Genomic DNA, 22,637 nt, shown 5'->3' on the forward strand with positions numbered 1-22,637 from the left:
ACTTGGGTGCTGCAGGAGAGTTACATTAGAAGTTCCCATCCAAGGAGGCTCAAGGTCATTGGCCACATAAAATGACATCAAATCTAGTAGCTTTGACCGGACTGATCATGTCAACATCATTTCAAAATCTTAGCTAACAGTCATCATGAATCAAGTCGACAATCTACTGGCAAATCCTTGTCATATGAAGAAATTCTAGATAAAACATATCGGTACTCATCAGCCATTGGACAAACATTACACAAGTTGGAAATCTCAAATTCAACATTGAGTGGTTTGGAAGGAATCAGTGGCTACCTGCAAGCATTGCAAAGCAATCACTAGCCTGCTATTCAGTGGAGTGGCTGTGTGGTCCCACGTCTGGGATTAAGTCTATATTCCTATTTTAAAATGAAAAACTCAACATTGGCCATGCTGTCACATGATTTGTGTCGCGCTCAAAACAACTCGGAACTGCAAAATCTGTCTTCAATGAGTTCAAGAGCACTGGGAACCCAGGAAAAACGAGCTACGACTGGGAAAATACTTCTTGAACTTTCATCCAACTCGGGATTGGCAATCCGGAACTCGGGCCTCTTTCTAGAGCTACGACCTGAAGATCACGGACTTCATGCCCCTCTCACTTAGTCCTCCCTGCCGCTCTTCAGCGGTCAGTCCTTATCTAGCAGTGGCTTGGCATTCCTCTCTCCTGGCCTGTCCTGGTAGTTTGGACTAAGGCCTGTCACTAATAAATATTGGCTTTTTGGGACAAACATAAAACTGGACACACTAAAGCCTACTGTAGGTCCACCCCTTGCCCTACACTAACGCCAAACGATTTTCAATAGCATACGGTCTTGACCTTTGAATTCTGTGTGGTTTTGAATCAGAACAAAAATCACAAAACACTAAAAGGAATGGAAAATGACTTTATTTCAACAACAAAAAAACTAAAAACTAAAATAAAAGCCCATAATTGAATTATATTCTGAAACATTTGTTTTGTATTATTTCCATGCTTAATAAAATCCTTATATTTCTGCATAAATAAATAAACATTTACAAAGAGGGGGAAGAACGAGAAGAATCAGAGACGAAGGTGTCATTCTCTGAATCATTGACGACCAATCAATCGATCAACAACTGATCAAATGGACAATTCATTGATGGCCTGTAGACATGCAGCCAATCGCCTTCCTTCTCCATACATGAAATCCCCCATTGGGTATTATATTATATATATACCACATAATGCAATTATCGCTCAGGTTCAGAAAACAAATTTATAGCAGATGTGTGTGCACGCATCGCAAATGGCAATCTCTTCCCTACTGTACGTAGTTCACTAAGTAATGCACTCTATAGGGAGTAGGTTGTCATTTAGGATGTATATTATGTGTGTGTTTATATGTACATAGTAAATCACCAGGCAGCAGTCAGAAGAATAGTTGAGACCAAATAAAAAATGTAGGAAAAAAAATGTCCACAGGAAAATCTTTGAACGAACAATCCGACTGAAAACGAGTGAATTTATACGTTTTTTTTTTTTTTAACAGATAAAACAAATACATTTCAGGGAGAGATTTATCCAAATGTATCCATTCATAACCCCAAAAGCCTCCCTCTTCCTTTGTGCGTTTCAGATTCACTGACACGTGTCTCGTATGAAAAGGCTCACCAACAGAGGGTGCTTCACTTAGATATTATCAAAAAGACCCATTTCAATAGGAGGAAAAGTTACATGGCATCTTTGGAAAAGTGGGTGGGGCTACAACCGTCAGACCAATGCATTTTGAGAAGACAAGAATCAAGGAAAGACAATTGAGATTGAATAGGTCTGTTAAGGTTAGGGGTACCGGTTCTTGTAGCAGGTTAGGTTAGGGGTACCGGTTCTTGTAGCAGGTTAGGGGTACCGGTTTTGTAGTAGGTTAGGTTAGGGGTACCGGTTCTTGTAGCAGGTTAGGTTAGGGGTACCGGTTCTTGTAGCAGGTTAGGTTAGGGGTGCCTTTTCATGACAACACGGACACTTGAGCGAGTTGACAGAGTAGATCAGATCATGCTTTTAACTAGCCTGAAATCCAAGCTGATATGCTTACGTTTCAGTCTTGTTTCACCAGGCTAGCTTTTAAGGTGTAGCGAGGACAAGACATCACAACCATGTATTCATTGAGGAGAGAAGACTCTCCACGCTGTCACTCTCTCTGCCTTTCCACCATTTTGAAACCAGCTCAAATTTACACAAAACACCTCAATTTACAGGCAGGACTTGTTTTATACATTGTTTTTCTGCATGGAATCCCCAAAATAATAATTAAAGACAAACTGGAGAACACAAGACGTGATAAATTCAGGAGAAAGGAAAAATTAATGTTTTGGGATAACTTTTTTTTCTCTTTTTTTTTAATGGCAAACAATAAGTTGCATTCCAAATGGCACCAGCTTCCCTATATAGTGCACTACTTTTGACCAGAGCCCTGTTCCCTATATAGTGCACTACTTTAGACCAGAGCCCTATGGCTTAGGGTTGATCCTAGATCTGGGCCTAAAAGACCAACTGCTACCCAGAGCTCCATGCCCACCAGATTCAGGGACTGTATGAATCCGGGGAGTCCAGAGAAGGGCATCTGTTTTGGGCCACAAAGATTGAGGGGAGCCCTTAACTTCCAAGCCACCACCACCACTCAACCCCCCCTTACACAGGTGCTACTATAGCGAGGCTATCCTTTAGACAAAGAGACATTTCAGAAAGACTACAGGCCTCATCTGTCATAAGGATGATAATACCACCCATAGCCAGCCGATTGGCTATCGATGCATATGATCCAAACCAAGACAGTTTTAAAGTTTCCAGGATTGATGGACACTGTGGAGTGGGGACAAGCCCACTCACAGCAGAAGCAGTGAAGGCCAATGACAGAGCCCAGCAAAACAGGAAGTTAGAAGGGGATTCTAAAGCCGGATCTATAGGAGAATGAAGAAGAGACAGCAAGACGGGGGTAATTCTAGAGCTGGGTCTACCTGACAGTATACAAGGAGGGGGATATTTTATAACTATAAACTACCAGGCACTGGATGAGACCAGAGGAAGAATCTAGAGCTGTACATACTAGACAGGCATTGGTGAGACCAGAGGAAGAATCTAGAGCTGTACGTACATCAGGGGGCATAGTCATCATCGACTTCAGCGCCAAGATATTAGCCTGGTCCCAGGTCTGTTTGTGCTTTTGCCTACTCCACGGGCAGCATTTAGCATGACAATTACATAAGTTGGCAAGAGCCAGGAAACAGACCTGCTACCAAGAGCCAGGAAACAGACCTGCTACCAAGAGCCAGGAAACAGACCTGCTACCAAGATGCAAGAAAACAGACCTGCTACCAAGATGCAGGAAACAGACAGAAAACAGCCCTGGGTGAGCAACACATGGCATGAGCGTGTTACACAGGAAAACACAGCAATGCGTTTTATACAGGGGAATTACGACAGTGGAAATTGTGGCAAAATGGTTATTTGGCCAAAAGTTGTTAACCCCTGAGCTGCAATAGTGTTATCAAACCAGTAATGGGTTGTCCATTTTCAACACCATGTGCCCCAAAAAGTATTTAACGATAAAGTAATCCTTGGCAATAAGGTTCAGTGTGTGAACCAGTACCAACCTTGTTGACACACAGACTGTTCAAAACATCATGAAAACACCCGTTATGAGAGTTATCTTAGACTCAACAACAGGATATCATCCCTTGACACCAGAAGTTACTTTGACATCTTGACAATTGGGAGGAAAAGTGACAGAGCATTGCTTTAAAACAATACATAAATGAGTAATGACATTACGATAAAAGAACATAAAAATTTAAGTTGACATTATTACCACCAGAATTACCCCAGAAAAATCTAACATTGTTCAGTGTGTGTTTCTGCATGTGTGTGTGTGTGTATTTGTAACGTGCTACATGCATGTGTGCACACGTTATTGCATGCCTGTGTGTGTGTGTGTGTGTGTGTGTGTGTGTGTGTGTGTGTGTGTGTGTGTGTGTGTGTGTGTGTGTGTGTGTAAGCATGAATCCGTCAAAATTCGAGGGTACAGAAGGATGAGGAAACTGTTTTTACCAGACGCAGTAGAGGGGGCTAGAAACATTTTACATCAGCAATGTCCCCAGATGGCAACCTATTCTCTAAACACTGTAGGCCACTACTTTTAACCAGGGCCCTTAGGGAAGTAGTGCACTACTTTTAACCAGGGCCCTTAGGGCCGTAATGCACTTGATAGGGAACAGGGTGCCATTTCAGATGACCTCAACAGTTCTCTAGCTCTCTCCACGGACAGACAGAGAATACATGAGAAGCAGCTGAGAGTTGGGATGATGGTGAGGGTGGGAGGGGTGTCCTTAATGTTTTCTATCCAGTCTGATTGACGGTAGGATGATGGTGAGGGTAGAGGGGTGTCCTTAATGTTTTCTATCCAGTCTGATTGACGGTAGGATGATGGTGAGGGTGGGAGGGGTGTCCTTAATGTTTTCTATCCAGTCTGATTGACGGTAGGATGATGGTGAGGGTAGAGGGGTGTCCTTAATGTTTTCTATCCAGTCTGATTGACGGTAGGATGATGGTGAGGGTGGAGGGGTGTCCTTAATGTTTTCTATCCAGTCTGATTGACGGTAGGATGATGGTGAGGGTGGAGGGGTGTCCTTAATGTTTTCTATCCGGTAGGATGATGGTGAGGGTGGGAGGGGTGTCCTTAATGTTTTCTATCCAGTCTGATGATGGTGAGGGTGGGAGGGGTGTCCTTAATGTTTTCTATCCAGTCTGATTGACGGTAGGATGATGGTGAGGGTGGGAGGGGTGTCCTTAATGTTTTCTATCCAGTCTGATTGACGGTAAGACGATGGTGAGGGTGGAGGGGTGTCCTTAATGTTTTCTATCCGGTAGGATGATGGTGAGGGTGGGAGGGGTGTCCTTAATGTTTTCTATCCAGTCTGATTGACGGTAGGATGATGGTGAGGGTGGAGGGGTGTCCTTAATGTTTTCTATCCAGTCTGATGATGGTAGGATGATGGTGAGGGTGGAGGGGTGTCCTTAATGTTTTCTATCCGGTAGGATGATGGTGAGGGTGGGAGGGGTGTCCTTAATGTTTTCTATCCAGTCTGATTGACGGTAGGATGATGGTGAGGGTGGAGGGGTGTCCTTAATGTTTTCTATCCAGTCTGATTGACGGTAGGATGATGGTGAGGGTGGAGGGGTGTCCTTAATGTTTTCTATCCAGTCTGATGATGGTAGGATGATGGTGAGGGTGGAGGGGTGTCCTTAATGTTTTCTATCCAGTCTGATGATGGTAGGATGATGGTGAGGGTGGAGGGGTGTCCTTAATGTTTTCTATCCAGTCTGATTACACCTGGTGACGGCTTCTCCATGTCTGAAACACCTCCCATGGGTAACATACAGACCTTAAGTGCCTTTTTCTGAACTAGCAAACAGTCAAGGACGGCTAGCGAGCAGGGACAAACATTTCCACCCTGTTGATGAGTAACAGTGAGAAAGTTGGAAAACAAAAAACAGCTTTAATTTGGTGACCTTTTAGTCTAAGAAAGCAGCTAGAGACCAGCTCACTAAGTAATGCTTTATAAACAGTGTGTGCACACACAGAGATAGAAAACCAGAACACAAACTACTGAGTTCCTACCGGTTTGTAAGTATCTCACCAACCAGAGAGGATGGCTCCAACTGTAACCTGCCGATCTGTAACTAGACAAATCAGTCCGTTCTGCCCATGGCTAGATCCACACCTCTGTCTGTCTACGTGTGTGTGTCAAAAGTGCTCAATATCAGCTCAGTAACATACCTACAACATCGAAGAGTCCCAGTCATTTTAACAGGGCGTAATCCATCTATATACACCAAAGTTAACAGAAGACAAACTAACCCAACACAGAAAAGTCAATGTACACACTGGTCCTATGTGTAATGAACCTATGACCTTTCAAACCTGACCCCTTCACACCGTCTACTCCAAAAGACCTGTCCATTTATAGGGGTTCCGTATTTTTTTGGGGGGGGTGGGGGCTGTTTCAGACAGAGAGGTAAGCCTTTATGACATCATAAACACTCCCCAATCGCCCCTCTTCCTTGCTCTACCCTTCTACCCTCCTCTCTCCATCTCCCGGGTCTATCCTCCTCTACCCCTCCATCTCCCGGGTCTATCCTCCTCTACCTCTCCATCTCCCGGGTCTATCCTCCTCTACCCCTCCATCTCCCGGGTCTATCCTCCTCTACCCCTCCATCTCCCGGGTCTATCCTCCTCTACCCCTCCATCTCCCGGGTCTATCCTCCATCTCCCGGGTCTATCCTCCTCTACCTCTCCATCTCCCGGGTTCATCTTCCTCTCCTCTTGTATTTGGTGTTGGCTGGTTTTTCTTCTGTCTGCCCCTCAGTCTTTCATTCATTCGTTCCCCTATTCTTCGTTCGTCCGCTCTGTGTGTTTAAGCCATCATTTTTGTCACTGCTCCCCCCGATGAAATTACATGAACTGCATCTGAGAGAGACGGAGAGAAAGGAGAGAGAAAGAGGAAGGAAAGCCAGTCAGTGAGGGGAAATGGCAGAAAAAGACACTAAACTGCAGGGGAAAATGTGATTGTGAGTTGGGATGTACAATTGTAGGGCCATAAAGGAATTTGGATTAAGGGTGTCAGGTAGGGTTGCTTGAGTTCAGGGGATGGGGCATAACAGTGTTGTAGGGTCTGGGGGTCACCTGAGGGTCAGGCATGGGGGAGAAGGGGTTTGTGGATCTGAGTTCAGGGGATGGGGCATAACAGTGTTGTAGGGTCTGGAGGTCACCTGGGGGTCAGGCATGGGGGAGAAGGGGTTTGTGGATCTGAGTTCAGGGGATGGGGCATAACAGTGTTGTAGGGTCTGGGGGTCACCTGGGCTCCAGGCATAGGGGAGAAGGGGTTTGTGGATCTGAGTACAGGCTGGTTGTACATCATGGGCTGGGTGGCCATCACCTGTACACCCCCCATCTGACCCATCTGAGGAACCTGGGGAAGAAAAAACATCAAGCTTTTCTTTTTGTTTTAATGTGTCAAGACAGTGAGAGACAGGAAAGTTGGGGGACATGTTTAGCATCAGAAGGATGTGGGCCTTCCTAGGCCGCGGTATTAATATGGCTGTGTGAACGGCACTCACCATTCCATACATAGGCACTTGCGGTGTGGTCATGGGGAAAGGCATAGGAGCTGGAGCCTGTGTGGGAGGAGAGAGACAGACCTGGTTAACAGAGCTGAGGGACAGTTAAAAGAGCCGCCTAAACAGGTGAAGGGAGAGGTAAACATGTAAAGGTAAAACTGACAGGATGACCTCCATGACTGTTGCTCATGGACACCACATTCATCAACACAGGTCAACGACAGATAAATACAGGTAAAATAAACGACAGATAAATAAAGGCAAAATAACTCATAGGTACACTAAACAACTGCACTAAACAACTACAGGTACACTAAACAACTACACTAAACAACTGCAGGTACACTAAACTACAGGAAACACAACTACATGTAAACCCGTAAAATATACAACTACAGATAAACAGGTCAAATTAATTACAGGTAAATTAAACAACTGCATGTAAATACAGGTCAAATAAACTATAAATAAATGCAAGTAAAATAAATACAGGCACAATAAACACAGGTAAACCCCCCCCCCCCCCCCCAACCACAGGTAAACCCCCCCCCAACCACAGGTACAACTCCCCCCCCCAACCACAGGTAAAACTCCCCCCAACCACAGGTAAAACTCCCCCCAACCACAGGTAAAACTCCCCCAATCACAGGTAAAACTCCCCCAATCACAGATACATACGGGTAAAAATGTATGTGCCCCTTTGCTGCTATAACAGCGTCCACTCTTCTGGGAAGGCTTTCCACTAGATGTTGGAACATTGCTTCCAAGTCCCCGCAGCACAAGAGCATTAGTGAGGTCAGGCACTGATGTTGGGGGAGATTAGGCCTGGCTCGCAGTCGGCGTTCCACTTCATCACAAATGTGTTCGATAGGGTTGAGGTCAGGGCTCTGTGCAGGCCAGTCAAGTTCTTCAACACCGATCGACAAACCATTTCTGTATGGACCTCGCTTGATGCACAGGGGCATTGTCATGCTGAAACAGGAAAGGGTATTCCACAAACTGTTGCCACAAAGTTGGAAGTACAGAATTGTCTAGAATGTTATTGTATGCTGTAGCGTTAAGATTTCTTTTCACTGGAACTAAGGGGCCCAAACCATGAAAAACAGCCCAGACCATTATTCCTCATCCACCAAACTTTACAGTTGGCACTATGCATTGGGGCAGGTAGCGTTCTCCTGGCATCCGCCAAACTCAGATTCGTCTGTCGGACTGCCATATGGTGAAGAGTGATTCATCACACTGCTCCAGAGTCCAATGGAGGCGAGCTTTACACCACCTCAGCCGATGCTTGGCATTGTGCATGGTGATCTTAGGCTTGTGTGCGGCTCCTCTGCCATGGAAACCCATTTCATGAAGCTCCCGACGAACAGTTCTTGTGCTGACGTTGCTTCCAGAGGCAGTTTGGGACTCGGTAGTGAGTGTTGCAACCGAGGACAGACGATTTTTTGGCGCTACGCTCTTCAGCACTCAGTGGTCCTGTTCTGTGAGCTTGTGTGGCCTACCACGTTGTGGCTGAGCCTTTGTTGCTCCTAGATGTTTCCACTTCACAATAACAGCACTTACAGTTGACCGGGGAAGTCTAGCTGGGCAGAAATCTGACAAACTGACTCGTTGGAAAGGTGGCATCTTTTGACGGTGCCACGTTGAAAGTCAAGGAGCTCTTCAGTAAGGTCAGTCTACTGCCAATGTTTGTCTATGGAGATTGCATGGCTGTGTGCTCAATTATTTTACACCTGTCAGCAACGGGTGTGGCTGAAATAGCCAAATCCACTAATTTGAAGGGGTGTCCACATACCTTTGTATATATAAATCAAATCAAAGTTTTATACGTGCGCCGAATACAACTTAGTGAAATGCTTACTTACAGGCTCTAACCAATAGTGCAAAAATGGTATTAGGTGAACAATAGGTAGGTAAAGAAATAAAAACAGTAAAAAGACAGAAAAATCACAGTAGCGAGGCTATATACAGTAGCGAGGCTATATACAGTAGAGAGGCTATATACAGACGCTGATTGAGGTAGTATGTACATATGGTTAAAGTGACTATGCATATATGATGAACAGAGAGTAGCAGTCGTGTAAAAAGAGGGGTTGGTGGGTGGTGGGTGGTGGGATACAATGCAGATAGCCCGGTTAGCCAATGTGCGGGACCACTGGTTGGTCGGCCCAATTGAGGTAGTATGTACATGAGTGTATAGTTAAAGTGACTATTCATATATGATAAACAGAGTAACAGCAGCGTAAAAAGAGGGTTGGGGGGGGGGGCACATAATGCAAATAGTCCGTGTATCTATCAGACAGTATAGTGCATCTTTAAAAACAAACAAGTAGGGGAGGAATGAGGGAGAGATCACACTGAGCTGATACTGACCAGAATTGTACACTCAAGGATTTAAAACAAGCAATAGGGTGGAAACTTCCTCCAATCTAATGCTTTTAAATTCATGAGGAGGGAGTGTACACTTCTGGGTGAAGGGTAGAGAATGGGAACAAAGACCAGGATTCTCTCTAAACAGACTACCAGGCCAAATAGGCCCCTGGTGAAAAGTGGTGCACCATTTGGGTCCCACCCTACTACTTACATAACCGGCATAGAACATCCCATTCTGCATGGCAAAGACGAACAGAGAGAGAGAGATGGGGAAGGGAAAAGAGAGGAATAGAGAGAGAGGGAAGATGGATGAGGTGAAGAAGTCAAGACAGCAAAAACAGGACGACAAGAAAAAAATGGAGACAGACAGACACAGACAGGGACACAAAGAGACGCAGACAGACAGACAGAGAGACGCAGACAGACAGACAGAGAGACGCAGACAGACAGAGAGAGAGACGCAGACAGACAGGGAGAGAGACAGACAGGGAGAGAGACAGACAGGGAGAGAGACAGACAGGGAGAGAGACAGACAGGGAGAGAGACAGACAGGGAGAGAGACAGACAGGGAGAGAGACAGACAGGGAGAGAGACAGACAGGGAGAGAGACAGACAGGGAGAGAGACAGACAGGGAGAGAGACAGACAGGGAGAGAGAGAGACAGGGAGAGAGAGAGACAGGGAGAGAGACAGACAGGGAGAGAGAGAGACAGGGAGAGAGAGACAGGGAGAGAGACAGACAGGGAGAGAGACAGACAGGGAGAGAGAGACAGACAGGGAGAGAGAGACAGACAGGGAGAGAGGAAGAAAGGAAGCAAGGGGTTAGTGACAGATTTCCATTGGCAAGCTCAGCACTCAGTCTTGGCAAGCACTAGGGTTTCCGTTAGGAAAATGCAGCAAGGAACAGCAAAATCACCAGCCTATAGCAATCCAATATGTCACGTAATAGAAACGTTTAAGTCTGTAATAAACCCAGTCCGCTCCGTTTCTTGCAGAGTCTAGTTCTGGAAACAGAAAACCGTATTGAGATCAAAGGTTGAATTGAGGCGAAAATTAGCAGAATGTCGGCCAAAATCCACCTCGCTCCATCTTCTCCCACTGCCGGCCACTGAGCTTCCTCTCATTACCATATTTGATAGTGAGTGGAAACTCCAACCAGATGCTTCACATTTATACACCCGGTGAAATATATCTGGCTCATTGCTCGTTCTCTGTTATAAGCCCAGCAATGTGCAGAAGGCAGTAGGCTATGATGCCAAAATTCATTTCACAAAGCAATTAGCGGGGAAAACACAATGGTCAAAAGCGCACATGCATTTTCATGTGACAGATGAAAATATGAATTACAAATTTTGAAAGACGAGAGATCTAAAGATGCAACAACTAGCATGGGTTGCTAATACAACTAGCATGGGTTGCTAATACAACTAGCATGGGTTGCTAATACAACTAGCATGGGTTGCTAATACAACTAGCATGGGTTGCTAATACAACTAGCATGGGTTGCTAATACAACTAGCATGGGTTGCTAATACAACTAGCATGGGTTGCTAATATGACTAGAAGTGTGCGTTTGACTACGGGACAATGAAAGAAAGGAGAACATGAGAGAAATAGACTTCCGTATGCCTTTGAAACCAGTAGTCTTCATAAAATAATTGGCTCCCCTTTCTACGGGTTAGATTTTACTTTGAAGCAAGGTAAGACACGCCTCATTAACATGAAGTAAAATGTTTGCTTTCAAACAATTAAAGTGTATGTTTTTAAAATGCATCGTGCCTCCAGCTCATTGCAACGTGGTGTGTGTACGATGCGCTGAAGCCTGGCTTCCATTGCCTTGGAAACACACTTCAATTATCAGTCCGAAAATCTTTTATATATTTTTTTAAAAAGAAGCTATTTTTAAAATCGTGGCCATCAAATTGTTTAACACACGATTGCATTTAGTGTTGAAATGAAAGCATGTTTCACCCCAGCAGTAATGAGCTGTTTGAGGAGCTGTAGCAGCAGCTGTCACGTTGTCTGACAGCGTTCATAGGCTCTGTATCTGTATGCTGCGTGTGTGTGATGAACATAAGGACTCACGAAAATACACAGAAGGCAATTTTATTTAATTCCACAAAATGTATGCAAATGCCCCTATAGCATAACCGGTCAAATGTATTTACATCGACTGGTATTTCCATCTATGAAAAGGCTACAAAGCATTATTTTGCAATGGGATTATTTTATTTTTATTGGACAATTGGGTAGTGGCAGTTAACAAAAAAAAATTTGGGGGGGGGGCAAAAGCCGGCTAACGGAAATCCTGGCACACATGCACAAAGCACAGCAATCACAGTCTTGGCTAGAGTCCATCTACTGCAGCTGGACAGGCTGTTATCGACAAAATAACATCACATGCTTCTCTGGTGTGTGTGTGTGTGTGTGTGTGTGTGTGTGTGTGTGTGTGTGTGTGTGTCAGACAGACAGACCAGACAGACAGACCTAGCCGACGCACAACCACTCACCAGGTGTTGTACAGGCATGGGTGCGGGGGCCATGGGAACAGGGTTCCAGGCCGTGGTGCTGGTCATGGTCTTACTCTGCCAGTTGTGTCCCCCAGTTAGCCTCTTCTCTCCAGACTGGCTCCATTGCATGTCTGGCCTGAACACCGGGGCACACAGAGACAAAATACACCGTGCAAAAACACCACACTCGTTAATCAACTGTCACCAATATAATATTTGTAACAATCTGACACCAACGGCTACAGGTACATAATATAAACGGATATAAACTGCATGTCTATAATGTTGTTAATATATTGCAGCTAAAGCACTTCACTAGGTCTCAATGTGTCTTGTTACGGGCTGCTGCCGCTGTCGTCCCAGACGGGCCAAGCTGCCGGTGTCGTCCCTAACGGGCCAAGCTGCCGGTGTCGTCCCAGACGGGCCAAGCTGCCGGTGTCGTCCCAGACGGGCCAAGCTGCCGGTGTCGTCCCAGACGGGACAAGCTGCCGGTGTCGTCCCAGACGGGACAAGCTGCCGGTGTCGTCCCAGACGGGACAAGCTGCCGGTGTCGTCCCAGACGGGACAAGCTGCCGGTGTCGTCCCAGACGGGACAAGCTGCCGGTGTCGTCCCAGACGGGACAAGCTGCCGGTGTCGTCCCAGACGGGACAAGCTGCCGGTGTCGTCCCAGACGGGACAAGCTGCCGGTGTCGTCCCAGACGGGACAAGCTGCCGGTGTCGTCCCAGACGGGACAAGCTGCCGGTGTCGTCCCAGACGGGACAAGCTGCCGGTGTCGTCCCAGACGGGACAAGCTGCCGGTGTCGTCCCAGACGGGACAAGCTGCCGGTGTCGTCCCAGACGGGACAAGCTGCCGGTGTCGTCCCAGACGGGACAAGCTGCCGGTGTCGTCCCAGACGGGACAAGCTGCCGGTGTCGTCCCAGACGGGACAAGCTGCCGGTGTCGTCCCAGACGGGACAAGCTGCCGGTGTCGTCCCAGACGGGACAAGCTGCCGGTGTCGTCCCAGACGGGACAAGCTGCCGGTGTCGTCCCAGACGGGACAAGCTGCCGGTGTCGTCCCAGACGGGACAAGCTGCCGGTGTCGTCCCAGACGGGACAAGCTGCCGGTGTCGTCCCAGACGGGACAAGCTGCCGGTGTCGTCCCAGACGGGACAAGCTGCCGGTGTCGTCCCAGACGGGACAAGCTGCCGGTGTCGTCCCAGACGGGACAAGCTGCCGGTGTCGTCCCAGACGGGGCAAGCTGCCGGTGTCGTCCCAGACGGGGCAAGCTGCCGGTGTCGTCCCAGACGGGGCAAGCTGCCGGTGTCGTCCCAGACGGGACAAGCTGCCGGTGTCGTCCCAGACGGGACAAGCTGCCGGTGTCGTCCCAGACGGGCCAAGCTGCCGGTGTCGTCGCAGACGGGCCAAGCTGCCGGTGTCGTCCCTAACGGGGCAAGCTGCCGGTGTCGTCCCTAACGGGGCAAGCTGCCGGTGTCGTCCCAGACGGGGCAAGCTGCCGGTGTCGTCCCTAACGGGGCAAGCTGCCGGTGTCGTCCCAGACGGGACAAGCTGCCGGTGTCGTCGCAGACGGGCCAAGCTGCCGGTGTCGTCCCTAACGGGGCAAGCTGCCGGTGTCGTCCCAGACGGGACAAGCTGCCGGTGTCGTCCCAGACGGGACAAGCTGCCGGTGTCGTCCCAGACGGGACAAGCTGCCGGTGTCGTCCCAGACGGGCCAAGCTGCCGGTGTCGTCCCTAACGGGGCAAGCTGCCGGTGTCGTCCCTAACGGGGCAAGCTGCCGGTGTCGTCCCTAACGGGGCAAGCTGCCGGTGTCGTCCCTAACGGGGCAAGCTGCCGGTGTCGTCCCTAACGGGGCAAGCTGCCGGTGTCGTCCCTAACGGGGCAAGCTGCCGGTGTCGTCCCAGACGGGCAAGCTGCCGGTGTCGTCCCAGACGGGACAAGCTGTTTTAGTTTCCAACATATTTGAGTAGCACAGAAGCTTTGAGATGGGTGGGCCCTAACACAGGTCAGTGGGATGGCAGTCCGTCTAGGGAAAACACTGCAGTGGTCTGTCCCAAAACTAGCATTACATGCTACGTAGCAAATTATCCAGACAATATAATGTTGATTAACACTATGTTTCTACCACATTTTAGTGACTTTTCTTTGTGTACCTTCTACCCCTTTCTCTCCCCAATTTCGTGAAATCCAATTGGTAGTTACAGTCTTGTCCCTTACGGACTCGGGAGAGGTGAAGGTCGAGAGCCGTGTTTCCTCCTAAACAAGACCCCGCCAAGCCGCACTGCTTTTTGACACACTGCTCGCTTAACCTGGAAGCCAGCCGCACCAATGTGTCGGTGGAAACACCGTACATCTGGCGACCGAAATCAGCTTGCAGGCGACCGGTCCGCCACAAGGAGTCGCTAGAGTGTGATGGGACAAGGAAATCCCGGCCGGCCAAACCCTCTCCTAACCCGGACGACACTGGGCCAATTGTCCGCCGCCTCATGGGTCTCCCGGTCACGTCCGGCTGTGACACAGCCTGGGATCGAACCCGGGGCTGTAGTGAAGGTTCAAGCACCGCGATGCAGCGCCTTGTGCCACTCAGGAGGCCCAGACTATCACTTATTTTAGTAGTGTGTTTTATGTCGAGAAGCAGTCTATTGTGTGTTATCAGCACTGCCTGCCTGGGACTGGAGTACTGTAGGATGGCAGACCGCCATAGCCCTCTATTGTCTAGGGAAAACGCTGCAGTAGTCTGGATCTACATCCACACACACACACTTACTTCTTGGCTGCGGCTCCTCCGAACTGCAGATCTGAGGAGAGAGAGAGAGATGGGTGAGTTGTATTTAAATCTCCAGAGAGAGAGAGTATCTAAGCCAGACAGAAAGCCAGCCAGCCCTGGAGAGTAGTGAAGGCTCCTAAATACTGTTTACAGTAAGAGTAGCGGCTTGTGATCAGTGGCTCCCTATTGGGTTCCCTCTCACTGTCCTTTCCCTGCCTGTCCTCTCTCTGTCTGCCCAAACCTCTGATAGCTACTAGGGACAATACCTACCATTAGGTAATCCAATGGACAGAGAGGGAGAGAATATCGGGGGAGAGAATATCGGGGGAAAGAATATCGGGGGAGAGAATAGAGGGGTAGAGAATAGAGGGGTAGAGAATAGAGGGGGAGAGAATAGAGGGGGAGAGGAGAGAGGGGTAGAGAATAGAGGGGGAGAGAATAGAGGGGTAGAGAATAGAGGGGGAGAGGAGAGAGGGGGAGAGAATAGAGGGGGAGAGGAGAGAGGGGTAGAGAATAGAGGGGGAGAGGAGAGAGGGGTAGAGGAGTCAGCACAATGCACAAAGAGAAAGACAAGGAAGAAACAGATGAGGACACAAAAGTAGTGTGTGTGTCTCTGTACAGTACTCACTGCCAACGAGGTTGGCGAGGGAGGAATCCAGGTCGTTGGCCAGCAGCTTGCCCCCTGGGTGGTACCCTGGATGGGGGTGACTTGGGTGGGGGTGGTGGAGGGCCATGGGGGGAGCCTGGTTATGGTTGGACACTGTGGGCTTCAGCAGGTCCCCAAGAGCATCAAACCCTGGAGGACACAGAGATAGACACCGGTTAATACATTACACACACAGCACAAAGCCAAGCAGGTACATTATACATACACAAGGATATCAGCATTACACAAAGCGTAGGCCACGAACTCACACACAGATGGGTTATGAGGGTTAAAGAAAAGCACTGCATGCAGGAAAGGTTTGAGAGAGAGAGAAATGACTTGGGGGGGGGGGGGGGGGGGGCGGGGCGGGCAGGATCAGGTTGTGGGATATCATGACAGAGTCATGAAGTCAAAAGGCTGTGTTCCATTCCTTTGATATCTATGCTCAGGGCTTCAGTAGCTGTGTCCCGTCTATTCATTGTATTTCTAGGATTCAGCCTCAGGGGCGGTAGCTGTATTTGGGGTGATGATGGACTTCTGTTATTGAGTCATTACGCTGATCGATTCTATTCATTACATTTCTAGACTAAAACAGTAGAAGTGTGACCCATTTAGTTCTACCGTTTCTAGTCAGTCACAGTCGACAAAAAAATAAATAAAAATCCAAATCTATTTCTAGCCTGAGTAGGCTAGCTATTTTTGTGTGCTGATGAATTTTATGTGCTCGTTGTTGTGGAGTCATTACCCAGATCGATTCTATTAACTTTGTTTCTGGACGAAAACAGTAGCTTTATCCTTTCTATGTATCCTATTTCTAGGCCCAGCAGCTGTGTTATGATGGATTTATGTTCTTGTGGTTGCCATGTTGTGAAGTCATTACGCTGATTGAGGCTGTGTATTCTAGCAGCCAAGAGGGCAGTCTAGCGACGCACACCTGTACTGTATTAATGTATACAGGGTTGACTGGTGTAGTTACACAGCAGTGAGAGTCAATGAGAAATGAAGTAATTCACGGTGTAAATGTTAAATTATATTACTATAACCATGGTCTAGTCTGGTCCTCATTCTGCTAATGGGGACACAATACCACACACACACACACAGAGAGAGAGAGAGACAGAGAGAGAGAGCGAGAGAGATAGTAATGGAGAAACGAGCAAAGAGACAAGCGTAGCCAGGCCGACAGGAGGACGACAGAGGGGGACGGACGGAAGGAGGACGACAGAGGGGGACGGACGGAAGGAAGGAGGAGGAGGACGACAGAGGGGGACGGAAGGAAGGAAGGAAGGAGGACGACAGAGGGGGATGGAAGGAAGGAAGGGAGGAGGACGACAGAAGGAAGGAAGGAGGACGACAGAGGGGGACGGAAGGAAGGAAGGAGGACGACAGAGGGGGACGGAAGGAAGGAAGGAGGAGGAGGACGACAGAGGGGGACGGACGGACGGAAGTAAGGAGGAGGACGACAGAGGGGGACGGACGGAAGGAAGGAAGGAGGAGGACGACAGAGGGGGACGGACGGAAGGAAGGAGGAGGAGGACGACAGAGGGGGACGGACGGACGGAAGGAAGGAGGAGGACGACAGAGGGGGACGGAAGGAAGGAAGGAGGAGGAGGACGACAGAGGGGGACGGACGGAAGGAAGGAAGGAGGAAGACGACAGAGGAGGACGGACGGAAGGAAGGAGGAGGAGGACGACAGAGGGGGACGGACGGAAGGAAGGAAGGAGGAAGACGACAGAGGAGGACGGACGGAAGGAGGAGGAGGAGGAGGAGGAGGACGGACGGACGGAAGGAAGGAGGAGGAGGACGACAGAGGGGGACGGACGGAAGGAATGAGGAGGAGGACGACAGAGGGGGACGGACGGAAGGAAGGAGGAGGAGGACGACAGAGGGGGACGGACGGAAGGAAGGAGGAGGATGACGACAGAGGGGGACGGACGGAAGGAAGGAGGAGGAGGACGACAGAGGGGGACGGACGGAAGGAAGGAGGAGGAGGACGACAGAGGGGGACGGGAGGAGGACGACAGAGGGGGACGGAAGGAGGACGACCCTCCCTCATCTCCCTCATCTCCTCCCACCACTTGACTAAGAGAAAGTTAAGTGAGGGAGCGGAGATAAAGGAGGAATCATATTTGGTTAGGAAGCTGTGTCTAGCTTCAGGAGTGTGCTGACATAGCAATGCATCCCAGATGGCACCCTATTCCCTACATACTACACTACTTTTAGTCGGAGCCCTACGGGGTCAAAAGTAGTGTAGTATGTAGGGAATAGGGTGCCATCTGGGACTCCACGTTGATAAAGTAGGAACTTCCTGCTTGGTTCAGCAGGAAACAGAGAAAACCAGCACACTCAGTAGAGAGAGAGAGAGACAGAGGGGGTAGACAGAGGGGGTAGACAGAGGGGGTAGACAGAGGGGGTAGACAGAGGGGGTAGACAGAGGGGGTAGACAGAGGGGGTAGACAGAGGGGGTAGAGAGCCTCGACCCCGCAGAAAAACAAGAAAGAAAGAAGAGTTACCCGTTAGCTAAGTGTTTGGAGGGACCTCAGACTGAGACAGAGGCAGTAGAGGGAAGAGGGGAATAGATGAAGAGAGGAGAACACATGGAAAGGTAGCGGCTCTGAAGAGATGGGCTGTCTGTCACGTGGGATGGCGGGACGGTGTGAACGACAACAAATGGATGGGTGACAGACCAATGGGAATGAGATGACCAGAACACACACACACACACACAGCGATGCAAGATGAAATAGGGTTAGTAGGAACACCTAAAGCTGAAGGATTTTGTGGCAACACAAACCAAGCCAGAAACCTGAACCAAGCCAGAAGTAAGAAGTAGTCTAACAGCTAGTTGTAATCATAGGTAGTAAACTAAACCAAGACAGAGTTATTCATTTAGTGTATGGTTCTCTTTACCATCAGCGGCTGGCTGCACGCCGTTATTGGCTATTCCTCTAGCCCCGCCCCCAAAAACAGCATCAAAATCTACACTTATGGAGGACTGGGCTTGCACAGCAGCACCTAGGAGACAGAGGTCAGAGGTCATGAGACTGTTGTCAGGGCTACATAAAACTGGCTTTAGGCGGAACACATTGTGAACACAGAGGAAGCACTGGCTGGCTCTCAGTAAATAATATTTATTTATCTCTGTTGCTAGGGAGCGTGGGGCCATCATAAGAGCTACGTTAAGCTGAAGGTTTTAACACTGTCGTAACCGCTACATAGGACGCATTTCAATGTTTCTAATAGAAAAGAAAATGGTGGCTAGACGATTGATGAAAGGATGATGAAATGGATAAAACGCATGAATGACTGAATACATGACACAGGAAATACATTTTGATATTTACAATTAAAAAAAGAGACCCGTAATTCAGAGACCAAAATAAAACCCCTGAAGTCTAAACATAGAGGCTTGTCAGGACAAAGGGTTTTACACGTGTTTTGTGTGACTATACACAGAGCTTATCAACACTCTATCTCCACCCTCCTTCTGAACCAGAAGTTCAGGAGGTTAAGTGAGAAAAACAAACTACTTCCTGTGTTGATTAGTAGCGTGCGTGTCTATGTCCTACCTCCCCAGGCACTGGGGGCTGTAGAGATGGAAGGAGTGCTCTGGACAGCAGGGATGAAGGCTGGCTGCAGGTCAAACAGATCACTAGTGAGGTTGGGCATGCTGGAGGGGAGGGAGAGAAAGAAAAATCAATGAGTGAGTAAATGTGATTAAAATTGCCCTTCTACTTAATCAACGTATCTTTAAAAAGACGACTGCTAGCAACGATTAAGCCAAGAAAACAAACCCAAACAAGTAATCAAATCATAGATCTTTCATTTGCGCAAATATCAGCTTTGACGTAAGCAGAGGAATAATAACTGATCATGTGAACGACAAACATTTTTAAACATCAATGACGTTGATTCAATTCATTTAGTCTTTTTGATTTGATCAGGGCACTTTGGACTACGGTGGTTGTTGTTGAGACGGCTCATAGACTAATATCTATATTAACTGTTATAACCACCTACAACCTGTCATTAGCATGTTATAACCTACCTATTGGTGGATGGTGTGTTGAATAGCTCCATGGCCTGGTTGGTGTTGTGGTTGACACTGCCCATCGACTGTGTACTGGGGGAAGCAGAGGGAGGGATGGACACACTGATCTCCTTCAGACGCTGGTCCTGGAGGAACAGCGAAACACACCGTCAAACATTGAGTATGAGTTGGCTAACACACCTGACTTTACTAACATGTTTTAGCCTTGAGCAGATACATTTTTATTTTATTTTTTTAAATGTAGATTTTTTTCTTCTCCGCGTTTATAGAGGGTTAGGGTGTATAGAGTGTTCCGAGGAAAACTCAAACTCTTCAGCTGGAAATTGTGAAATGGCAACATGTTTTCTGCAGGACTATTTGCTAGCTAGAAGTCTGCTGCATTGTCCTTTCACCATCCACAGAGCTCATCTAAAACATTAAAACACACAGCAGTTGTATGAATTAAGCCAGAAGTCACAACGTGTTTTCTACAGGACTATTTGCTAGCTAGAAGTCTGCTGCAGAAGTCACAACGTGTTTTCTACAGGACTATTTGCTAGCTAGAAGTCTGCTGCAGAAGTCACAGCGTGTTTTCTACAGGACTATTTGCTAGCTAGAAGTCTGCTGCAGAAGTCACAACGTGTTTTCTACAGGACTATTTGCTAGCTAGAAGTCTGCTGCAGAAGTCACAGCGTGTTTTCTACAGGACTATTTGCTAGCTAGAAGTCTGCTGCAGAAGTCACAGCGTGTTTTCTACAGGACTATTTGCTAGCTAGAAGTCTGCTGCAGAAGTCACAGCGTGTTTTCTACAGGACTATTTGCTAGCTAGAAGTCTGCTGCAGAAGTCACAGCGTGTTTTCTACAGGACTATTTGCTAGCTAGAAGTCTGCTGCAGAAGTCACAGCGTGTTTTCTACAGGACTATTTGCTAGCTAGAAGTCTGCTGCAGAAGTCACAACGTGTTTTCTACAGGACTATTTGCTAGCTAGAAGTCTGCTGCAGAAGTCACAACGTGTTTTCTACAGGACTATTTGCTAGCTAGAAGTCTGCTGCAGAAGTCACAACGTGTTTTCTACAGGACTATTTGCTAGCTAGAAGTCTGCTGCAGAAGTCACAACGTGTTTTCTACAGGACTATTTGCTAGCTAGAAGTCTGCTGCAGAAGTCACAACGTGTTTTCTACAGGACTATTTGCTAGCTAGAAGTCTGCTGCAGAAGTCACAACGTGTTTTCTACAGGACTATTTGCTAGCTAGAAGTCTGCTGCAGAAGTCACAACGTGTTTTCTACAGGACTATTTGCTAGCTAGAAGTCTGCTGCAGAAGTCACAGCGTGTTTTCTACAGGACTATTTGCTAGCTAGAAGTCTGCTGCAGAAGTCACAACGTGTTTTCTACAGGACTATTTGCTAGCTAGAAGTCTGCTGCAGAAGTCACAACGTGTTTTCTACAGGACTATTTGCTAGCTAGAAGTCTGCAGCAGAAGTCACAACGTGTTTTCTACAGGACTATTTGCTAGCTAGAAGTCTGCTGCAGAAGTCACAGCGTGTTTTCTACAGGACTATTTGCTAGCTAGAAGTCTGCTGCAGAAGTCACAGCGTGTTTTCTACAGGACTATTTGCTAGCTAGAAGTCTGCTGCAGAAGTCACAGCGTGTTTTCTACAGGACTATTTGCTAGCTAGAAGTCTGCTGCAGAAGTCACAGCGTGTTTTCTACAGGACTATTTGCTAGCTAGAAGTCTGCTGCAGAAGTCACAGCGTGTTTTCTACAGGACTATTTGCTAGCTAGAAGTCTGCTGCAGAAGTCACAGCGTGTTTTCTACAGGACTATTTGCTAGCTAGAAGTCTGCTGCAGAAGTCACAGCGTGTTTTCTACAGGACTATTTGCTAGCTAGAAGTCTGCTGCAGAAGTCACAGCGTGTTTTCTACAGGACTATTTGCTAGCTAGAAGTCTGCTGCAGAAGTCACAGCGTGTTTTCTACAGGACTATTTGCTAGCTAGAAGTCTGCTGCAGAAGTCACAGCGTGTTTTCTACAGGACTATTTGCTAGCTAGAAGTCTGCTGCAGAAGTCACAGCGTGTTTTCTACAGGACTATTTGCTAGCTAGAAGTCTGCTGCAGAAGTCACAGCGTGTTTTCTACAGGACTATTTGCTAGCTAGAAGTCTGCTGCAGAAGTCACAGCGTGTTTTCTACAGGACTATTTGCTAGCTAGAAGTCTGCTGCAGAAGTCACAGCGTGTTTTCTACAGGACTATTTGCTAGCTAGAAGTCTGCTGCAGAAGTCACAGCGTGTTTTCTACAGGACTATTTGCTAGCTAGAAGTCTGCTGCAGAAGTCACAGCGTGTTTTCTACAGGACTATTTGCTAGCTAGAAGTCTGCTGCAGAAGTCACAACGCGTTTTCTACAGGACTATTTGCTAGCTAGAAGTCTGCTGCAGAAGTCACAACGCGTTTTCTACAGGACTATTTGCTAGCTAGAAGTCTGCTGCAGAAGTCACAACGTGTTTTCTACAGGACTATTTGCTAGCTAGAAGTCTGCTGCAGAAGTCACAACGTGTTTTCTACAGGACTATTTGCTAGCTAGAAGTCTGCTGCAGAAGTCACAACGTGTTTTCTACAGGACTATTTGCTAGCTAGAAGTCTGCTGCAGAAGTCACAGCGTGTTTTCTACAGGACTATTTGCTAGCTAGAAGTCTGCTGCAGAAGTCACAACGTGTTGTTCCCCGCAGCCTCATAACAGCTGGAGTGTGTGAAACTTCCAGCGATGCTTTCAGGCAGTTAAATACGACTAGTGTTTTTCTGTAGTTTCGTTGTTATGGTATTTCTATCTCCCAAGTGAAATGGTGTTTAGTGTAGCAATATAGTGTAAACTGGTGTACTGTTGTAATGGTGTTTAGTGGAGCAATATAGTGTAAACTGGTGTACTGTTGTAATGCTGTTTAGTGTAGCAGTGCTCCCATTCTAAGGCCTGCTGTCTCTCCTTATAACCTTTTCTTCGTGTGTGTGTGTGTGTGTGTGTGTGTGTGTGTGTGTGTGTACTTGTGTACTTGTTTTTCTACCTTATCAGGAACCCAATGTCCTCACATTTCACCTTATTGTTCTCCTACCTTGTCAAAACATTTTTATTTTTTTTTGAAAAGTCAGGACTTGAATTTGTTTGAA

At 47.7% G+C, this 22,637-nt stretch overlaps 1 protein-coding gene across 12 annotated transcripts in view; it reads right to left on the bottom strand.

Annotated features, from left to right (window-relative positions):
- Positions 1-894: 894 nt before the first annotated feature.
- LOC139561485 (phosphatidylinositol-binding clathrin assembly protein-like) overlaps positions 895-22,637 on the bottom strand; it is a 78,867-nt gene continuing 57,124 nt past the window's right edge. For 6 of the 12 annotated variants that reach the window (XM_071378621.1, XM_071378619.1, XM_071378612.1 and 3 more), the window contains 10 exons: positions 19,500-19,627; positions 19,021-19,121; positions 18,362-18,466; positions 15,433-15,600; positions 14,805-14,835; positions 12,039-12,201; positions 9,741-9,764; positions 7,157-7,213; positions 6,895-7,008; positions 895-6,506 (listed from right to left, as the gene is read on the bottom strand). In XM_071378621.1, the coding sequence (XP_071234722.1) occupies positions 6,492-6,506; positions 6,895-7,008; positions 7,157-7,213; positions 9,741-9,764; positions 12,039-12,201; positions 14,805-14,835; positions 15,433-15,600; positions 18,362-18,466; positions 19,021-19,121; positions 19,500-19,627 (906 nt within the window). In that variant the 3' untranslated portion in view covers positions 895-6,491. The remainder of the gene's footprint in view (positions 6,507-6,894; positions 7,009-7,156; positions 7,214-9,740; positions 9,765-12,038; positions 12,202-14,804; positions 14,836-15,432; positions 15,601-18,361; positions 18,467-19,020; positions 19,122-19,499; positions 19,628-22,637) is intronic. The other 6 variants (XM_071378618.1, XM_071378620.1, XM_071378624.1 and 3 more) reach the window with 4 other exon arrangements.

Source organism: Salvelinus alpinus, chromosome 31, assembly GCF_045679555.1.
Source record: "Salvelinus alpinus chromosome 31, SLU_Salpinus.1, whole genome shotgun sequence".
Lineage (NCBI taxonomy): Eukaryota > Metazoa > Chordata > Actinopteri > Salmoniformes > Salmonidae > Salvelinus > Salvelinus alpinus.